Here is an 8,229-nt window from a genome sequence, read left to right on the forward strand (position 1 = left end):
AACTTTCTGATGCTTAAATGGAACCATCTTTGGCCAGTGGGACATGCTGGCTCCTTTTGACAGGACTATTCTTTGATGGCTTTCCTGCACCCTAAGATGTTTTAGGCTTAAGGTGCTGTAATAAAATACAAACTGGGTGGCTCAAACCACATTTAATTCTCATGTTCCAGAGGCTGGGAAGTCTGAGATCAAGGAGCCAGAAGATTTGGTTCTTGGTGGGCCTTCTCCTGCTTTGCTGTTCTCATGTGGCCTTTTCTCAGTACATGTTTGTGGAGAGAGTCCCTCTGTCTTTCCTAATCCCATCATGAAGGTCCCACTCTCATGACCTCATCTAAACCTAATCACTCTACAAAGGCCCCATCTCCTAAAACCATCTAATTGGGCAGTTAAGGCTTCATCTGGGGGGGGGGGGGACACATACATTCAGTCCCTACCCCACTCCTCTTGACAATGAGTGGTTTGAGGGGGTGCAGTCTTCCTCTCTTCTAAATGGACACAGCAGGAAGAGCAGGGCTCTCTCCTTTCTCTCTTTGGGGCATCTGGCACTATGGCCACGTGCTTGCTGCCAGCCTGAGAGGGCAGTGCCACGAGTGTCATGGGACTAGGAACCAGAACCCTGATTTTCTGGTGTACCGACAAGCTGTTTCATTTTGGTCCTTGTTCTGCCTCGTCCCTGACCTGCCTCAACCAGCAGATAGAAAAAGAGTGACGGGCCGGGGACATCTGTATGTTGCTTGGCTTCTCTCACAAAAACCCTTCATTTGAACCCAAAAAGAAACCTGTGCACACACTCCTTTACACTTCTGTTTATTCTTCCTGCTTGTGAAAACTGTTGACAAGTGCCTCTCGTGGGGGAGGGAGGGCAATGCTGGAAAAATCCTCAGAATCCTTATGCTGAATTCTCAAGTGGTAACCTGGCAAGCCAGAGATCTGGGAGGCCAGGCCTCCAGGGTCCTGGAGCTGGAGCCACCCCTCAAGAGTTTGGGGGGCAGCAACTCGACATGGGCAAGGTGGCTCCACAGGGGCCCCAAACACCATTCTCCTCAGCCTAGGGAGCTCATCAGGGTCTGAGCCTGCTTCAGTTCTGCGGGAGGAAGGCGGGGGGTAGGTGGGCAGCACTGGGGTGGGATCTGGGAGGGGCCCTTCCCCCTCCGGGTACAGCTGAGTCTCACCTGCCAGGAGGACCTGGAACTTGTCTGCTGAGAGGGACATGGCCACAGGCTGGGCCGGGGCACCCGAGGCAGCTGCCACCTCCAGCCTCAGATGCACCATGGGCTCTTCCACGGACCGAAGCAGGCTGGAGCTCAGGGTGTAGTCCACGCGCCAGCCCACACCCGCCAGCCTATTCACTGCGGGGTGGGGTGGGGCTCTCAGGATCACAGGCTGGTGAGCCACACAGCCCTTAGCCCGCACCGGGGTCATCTCTCAACCCTTCAAAGCTGCGTGATCTCTGAGAAGCTCTCATCCCTCTGACCCAGGGCAGACACGCCACAATCAGAAGCTAGATTATCCACAGCAGATCTCAGAGGAAAGAAATCTGGGCTGGAGTCAGGAGTCCTGGGCTCTGTAACTCCTCCACATGTGACCAGGGTCAAGTCTCCTTCCTGAGGTCAAGCACCTCTCGGGCAGCATGCACCTTCTAGAATGGAAGCCAGACCCCACCCCCCCACACTCACCACGCAGGCTGCAGGCCCGCAGGTGCTCTTGTAGGGGACTCTGCTTCTCCTCATAACAGCGACAGAGGCTGGCCGCGTGCTCTGGGGGCAGAATAGAGGTCCCCTGAAGTAGCAGGTAGGGGCTCAGACTGCTCACAGGGCACCTCTCAGGGCCACCCGGCCCCGCCTGCTGCCCAGCAGCCCCTGGCACACAGGTTACCTGCCCGCCGCCTGCACACCCATACCTTTGGGCAGCCCCAGCTGCTGCAGTTCGCTGGACAAGGACTCGCCATCTACGCTGTGCTTGGCCGCACTGGAGAGGATGAAACTCAGCACTGCCACCGTGGCCTTGACATCGCCCGACTCTGGGAGGACCCATGGGTGGGGTAGGGGGTGTCACTGTGGCCTCGGCCAGCTCCTTGTTGCCCTACTATCTTCAGCTCAGAGCCCCTGGGCCTGCTTGAGCCCATGAGCACTGTTAGTGCTTCACCAGGAAGTGGAAGAGGACACTGGCGAGCGGGGGGGATGTCAACACCTTTCCTCCATGCGCCTCTGCTGAGGCAAGTGCATCAGGGCAGACTGCTGGGAGGAGGGGCCTCTGTGCTAACCCCCAGGCCGAGTACCTAGAGTGGCCCAAACATCTGTGGACACAGTGGGGTACTCACCAAACCTGGCATCGGCGGTGAGCTTCAGGATCTTCTCATACTAGGGGGAAAGGAGGCCCTCAGGGAGTGCCAGACCCCTGCTCACCAGCCTCTTGCACCCCAGCCAGGGTCCTGATCACCCGCCTCCCTGGGTCTGGTGCACTTTCAGGGCAGTAGAGGTCAAGGCTCATGGGACAGTGGGGTGCTGGGCCCGGCACTCACGTCAATCCCCTGTCCCAGGAGTTCCTTCAGCACCTGGCTACACAGCAGCCTCAGCTTCACGGAGGACTGGAGGGGAAGGCCTTGCATTAGTCAAAGTGTCCCACCTCACCCCTCCATGCTGGGGGGGGGGGGAGGCAGGCTCAGAGACGGCTGGCCACATGATCAGAGTCATATAGCAGGCTAGGACAAGCTGAGGGCACCGAGGCCCCAACCTCCGAGTGACCTCACCACCCTTCATCCCCAAAGCCCCCATCCCCCATCCCTGCTCTTCCCACCCTCAAAAAGATCCCATGCACTCAACAATCTTGGCCAGCGTGCTGATCTCCGCCAGGACCCAGTCAGGACAGTCCAGATCACCGCAGAACCGGAACCTCTGCACAAGAGTGAGGCAGGTGGTCAGGCTGGGGCGGGGGGTGGAGGGGTGCCGAGGTGTGGCCAGGTGTCTCCCACATTCTGTTCTTTAGGGACCCCTGCTCCCTGTCCAAGATGGATGCCGTCTGGCCACTTGTTCTCTCCGATTACCAGGCCATTTAGGGAACCCTCTCACTGACCCCACCCACCACCAAGCCTAGTTCTGATCCCTGTCCTGGGTGTTTATGTGCTCAGCAGTGACTGTGGCAAACTTCTCTGTGGCAGATCCTGCTCTAAGTGCTGGGTGTACAGCATAGAACAAAGTCCTTGTCAGGGCGTCATGACCTCTCACTTCCTCCTCTTTCCCTTCTCCAGCTCCAGCCACGCTGGCCTCCCTGCTACTCCTGTTACAATGGGCACTCTCCCGTGTCCTTGCCACCCCCTCTGCACACCCTGCTCTCTCATCTTTCATTCAGGTCTCTGCTCAAATGGGCATTCTCTGACCATACTTTCTAAAACAGCCCCTTACACAAGGAAATTCTGGGGGCCAGTGCCCCAGTGATCTTGATTGTGGTAAAGTTTTCAGGAACATATACGTGTTGAAACTTATTGAACTGTACATTTACAGATGTATATTATTGACTTTACTTCAGTTAAGCTGTTAATAAAATAGTTGGGGCTCCCAGGTAGCTCAGTCAGCTAAGCGTCTGACTCTTGATTTCGGCTCAGGTCATTCATGATCTCATGGTTTCTGAGTTTGAGCCCCCCCTCAGGCTCTGTGGCATTGTGGAGCCTGCTTGGAATTCTGTCTCCCTCTCTCTCTCTCTGCCCCTTCCTGCTCGTGCTCTCTCTCTCAAAATAAATAAACTTAAAACAAACAAACAAATAAATAAAATACCTCTTCTCCATCATACTCTAGCCCCTATCCTTTTTATTATTTTGTTTTAATATTTATTTATTTTTGTGAAGGGGGGGCATGAGTCGGGGAGGGGAAGACAGGGAGACAGAGAATCCCAAGCAGGCTTTGCGCTCTCAGCATGGAGCCCGACGTGGGGCTCAAACTCAGGAACTGTGAGATCATGACCTGAGCCAAAATCAAGTCAGGCGCTTAACCAACTGAGCCACCCAAGGCATTGCTCTATCCTTCTTTCTTGATCTCCACAGCATTTATCACAGCAGACAGGTTTTATTATCTATTTGAGGTCTGTCTCTTGCTAGAATGCAAACCCACCCTGTCAACCACATCTTGCCCATACCCTCCATTCCCCAGACCAGCTCCTGTCCGCCTGGCAGGAGTCTAGTGCACAGCAACATCCACGTCCATCTTTCCATGCCTCTTACCTGTGGGCAGCTTCCTGCTGCTGGGAACAAAACCGCATAAACTGAGGACACCGCAAACCCATGTTCTCCTGATCCCACTGGACCCTCAGGCAGCCTGGAAACACCATGTCCTCTACTTGGCCCCCCCAGTCACCTTCTCAGACACTTCAGACCTGCTCCACGACCCTTCAACCTCCAACCCTCTTGCTCCTCTTCACCTGACCCTACTGCACTGGTGCTTCTATATGGGCCTCCAGTGAAGTCCCATAGCCATGGTCACAAATGACTGTCACTAAATCTGGCCTTCCTCTTCCTCAACTCCTCAGTGACATCTGACACAAACCCGTCCTTCCTGGTGAAACAGCATACTCTTCTGGACTTCTCCCGGTCCTGGCCTTGGTCTCATTCGCTGGCTCACCCTCCTCCCCCTGCCCCCAAATAGTGATCTCTGCACATCACCTGCTGTCATTACTCTGGGGCAGGAGCCTGGACCAGTTGGTGAGGTGATGGGGTGTTAAGGACAGTGACAGGCTTGCACTAGTCTCTATTTCAGGGGTTTTTAACATTTTGGTGCCATAGACTCATTTGGCATCTGGCAAAACCTACAGGCCTTTCTCAAAACAATGTTTTTATTTTTAATTTTTAAAATGTTAATTTTTGAGAGAGAGAGACAGAGCATGAGTGGGGAGGGGCAGAGAGAGAGGGAGACACTGAATCCAAAGCAGGCTCCAGGCTCTGAGCTGTCAGCACAGAGCCTGACATGGGGCTTGGACCCGTGAACCCATGAACCGAGAGATCATGACCTGAGCCAAAGTTGGAGGCTTAACCGACTGAGCCACCCAGGTGCCCCTCAAAACAATGTTTTTAAATGCATAAAATACACAGGATTGCAAAGGAAACTAAGTTATCAAAATCTTCAAATAAATTGGCGATGTAGTGTATGTTTCAAGTCTGATATCCACTGTAATTTACAAATGAACATACATACATACATGAACAATGTCAACAACTGTAATGTGATAGGCAGATATCTCTCATTTCTATTGGTGACAAAGTCAGAGGTGCTAATATTGGGGTTTATTGCCAACATTCATGATTGAAGGCAATGCTGAATTTCAGTTTGAAGTTAGTGAAAATTAAGATGTGAGATTTCTCCTAAGTTCATGGGCCCCTGACTTCTACCCGCAGAAGTCTTCCACCATCTCTGTATTATTTACATTTTTTTACTACAAGAACGTGTTTCTTGCGTTCGTTTCTTAAAATGCTGGCATTTCTCAAGGTTCTGCTCTAGGTCCTCTCTTCCCAACTCACATCACTCAGGTTACTTGTTTTTAGGGTTACCGTGATCATCTTGGTGCTGATGACTCCTAAATTTATAACTGCACTGTAGATTCTCTTCTGAGCTTTAGCCCCTGAAATCTAGATGGTCTTCTCCCAGCTGCACCTGGTGGCCCACAGACACCTCCCACAGCGCCTGGCAAAATAACTTGTGCTCTTCCCACTGAAGCCTGCTCCCCTTCCTGGGTTTCCCATCCCACTGGGCACGGCCACCTGGGAACCAAGCCGACACCTGCCTCTCCCTTTTCCCTCAAGCCTCTGGTCCTTAGGCCCTGATGATTTCTCCACTCTCTCCGCCCTAACTCAGGTCACCACCATTTCCTGGGGGGTCTGCTGCCCTAACTGGGGCCCTCTGCTCCCCTCCTGCTCCCACCACAAGTCAGCCGAAAATTGGAAAGTATCTCTAATTTCTGCTGGAAAGGATCTTCCTAGCTTCTCAGTGCTCTCTTCTTAAAGTAAACTCCTTTCCCAGCTCTCAAGACCCAGCAAGATATGGTCTTTGCTTACCTGTTGAGCCTCATGTTTCACTAACCTCCAGTTGGTCCCCTTCCAGATAGGTGAAGTGCGTCTACCTAGGGAGCCCTGCTCTCTCTCCCCTGAAGTCTTTAAACATGCTGTTCTCTGTCTGAAGATACAGCCCCCACCCGCAAAGCTTCCTAACCTCTGGTACACAAACTGCACTGCAGCCAGCCAGCTTTCTTCCCTGCCCCCGCCTCCTCAGGTTGCTGTCAGGCTCAGGAAGCCTTCCTAACACTACACACGTTAGGTCCCGTCCCCTCAAGTCCTATGACCGCCAATTCAGGCCCCCTGCAGCTGAAGTCTCAGCGCCTGGCACCCTGCCTGGTACAGAGTAGCCACTCGAAGTCTGTCGAAGGAATGAATGGATGGAGGAGTTGAGAAGCCTCAATCCCACGTCTAGTCCTGTCTGGTTCTGGGAAGGGCGAAGGGGCTTCCTAACAGTGCGTAAGACTCAGCCTAATTCCAAGCAAATTATTCTCCAGGTCTCACAGGAGGGCCGGGAAGCGGGCATCTCCCGCCGCAGGCAAGCCCAGTTCCTGTCCGGGGGGTGCGGGCCCTTCCTTTCCGCGGAGGAAGCACCCGGGACACCAAGTCCTCAGGGCGCCCGCCCGCCCAGCCAGCCCGCCCTGCCAGCCGGACGCTCGGCCCTCACGACCGCACCCAGGTGTCTGCCGAGGGGCCGGGGCCGTCTCCACCTGCCGGTCCTGACGTCCGCCCGCGGCCGCAGCCACGAGACTCGGGGGCCCGCCTGCCCGCACGCCCGCCCCGGGGCCCCGCCTCCCGACACCCCGCGGCCCTCACCATCGCGCCAGAAAGCCGCCCGGCCTTTCTCCTCCCGGCGCTTCTGGTCAGCTGACGCGGCGCTCACGTGACGCGGGGCGGGGCCTCTGCGGGCGGGGGCGGGGGCGGGGACGGGCGCGCGTCTGCGTGTCCGGAGCTGCAGGGGGCTGGCGACGAGTTCCGTGTCTCCCCGGAACCTCTTCCCGGAACTGCCCGGCGCCGGCTCCCAGTTTAGCTAGAAGAGAGGGACAGGGAGCCATTGAATGTGTTCAGCTTAAGAGAGCAGGAGTCCGGGAGCCCTTTTTGGCACTTGCGATGATACTCTTGAGAAGGCGGGGGGGGGGGGGGGGGGGGGGGGGGGGGGCGGTGGTTCAGGTCGTTCCGTGTAGGCCGCCAGTAAGCCGTGCCGTTATAGGTAGCTGTGGGCTGCGGCAAAAGACAGTTTAAAAACTTTACTGAAATAAGATACACATAAAGAAAATTGTACACTCTGTAAGTATAAAGCTTAATGAATTTTCATAAACTGTACAGCCCACGTCACCAGCACCCGCCCAGCTCCCTCGAGTGCCTGCGTATTTTATTTCATTTTGATGAATTCCCTTTAGTTGCCTTCGTTACAATTGGCTGTAACAATGGACATGCTCAGAACTTCGCCTGTGGCTTCGCCAACGTTAGATGTTATACCTTAGTTTTTCTAATAGGAAGAGAATAAGTTGTTTGAAGTTGCATTAGTCCGCTTACTGGTGAGTTTGAGCAAGGGGTGAACTAGGAATAGTTTCCAACATTCACTTAAAGAGGTAAAAGCAAAAAACAAAACAGCAACAGCACCGAAAATACCCTAGAGAATAGACTAATAACCAAAGGAGAAATTGAACAATTTGAGAGCTCTCTTCAATGACATATCCCGCCCCCATAAGCCAGGCCCAGCTGGTTTTATTGTTGCAGCCTTTCAAGCTTTCAAAGGACAACCCATCGCAATTAAACTCTCCATAAATAGAAAAAGATGGAAAGCTTTCCCAATTCATGCTAAAATCGATCTCATTTATAAAGAGCTTTTTGAAAATCATAAACGTCAGCATGTTTAAGTCAACAGTGTTTTAAAATACTACACGATGTCAAAGAAAACTTACATTTTAAGCATTATAAGACTGGCTCAATTTCTATTTCAGCATATCAGTAGGTTACAGAAGAAAACAGTTGATAGACTGTTTAATCAAAACCAGTTTTGATTTGAAAGAAAATTTGGGAATAGGTGGAAACTGCCCTAAGTTGATAGGGTATTTGAAAAACGAAAGAGCAAATATGAAACTTAGCATCAGACAGACAAATTATTTAAATCTGGAAACAAGGCAAAAAGGTGGGTGGTGTGTCCTTTTAATGTCATACTGGAGCACTGTCTC

General features: G+C 53.0%; 1 protein-coding gene across 1 annotated transcript; it reads right to left on the reverse strand.

Annotated features, from left to right (window-relative positions):
- Window positions 1–791: 791 nt before the first annotated feature.
- Window positions 792–6,974, reverse strand: COMMD4 (COMM domain containing 4). Its single transcript, XM_060618025.3, has 8 exons — window positions 6,851–6,974; window positions 2,823–2,894; window positions 2,522–2,587; window positions 2,321–2,360; window positions 1,901–2,020; window positions 1,677–1,757; window positions 1,173–1,349; window positions 792–1,084 (listed from the first exon to the last, which is right to left on the reverse strand). Exons 1-8 carry the CDS (start codon window positions 6,851–6,853, stop codon window positions 1,044–1,046), a joined length of 600 nt encoding a protein of 199 aa, XP_060474008.3. The 5' UTR covers window positions 6,854–6,974; the 3' UTR covers window positions 792–1,043.
- Between the last annotated feature and the right edge of the window lie 1,255 nt (window positions 6,975–8,229).

Source organism: Panthera onca, chromosome B3 (assembly GCF_046562875.1).
Source record: "Panthera onca isolate mPanOnc1 chromosome B3, mPanOnc1 haplotype 2, whole genome shotgun sequence".
NCBI classification, from domain to species: domain Eukaryota; kingdom Metazoa; phylum Chordata; class Mammalia; order Carnivora; family Felidae; genus Panthera; species Panthera onca.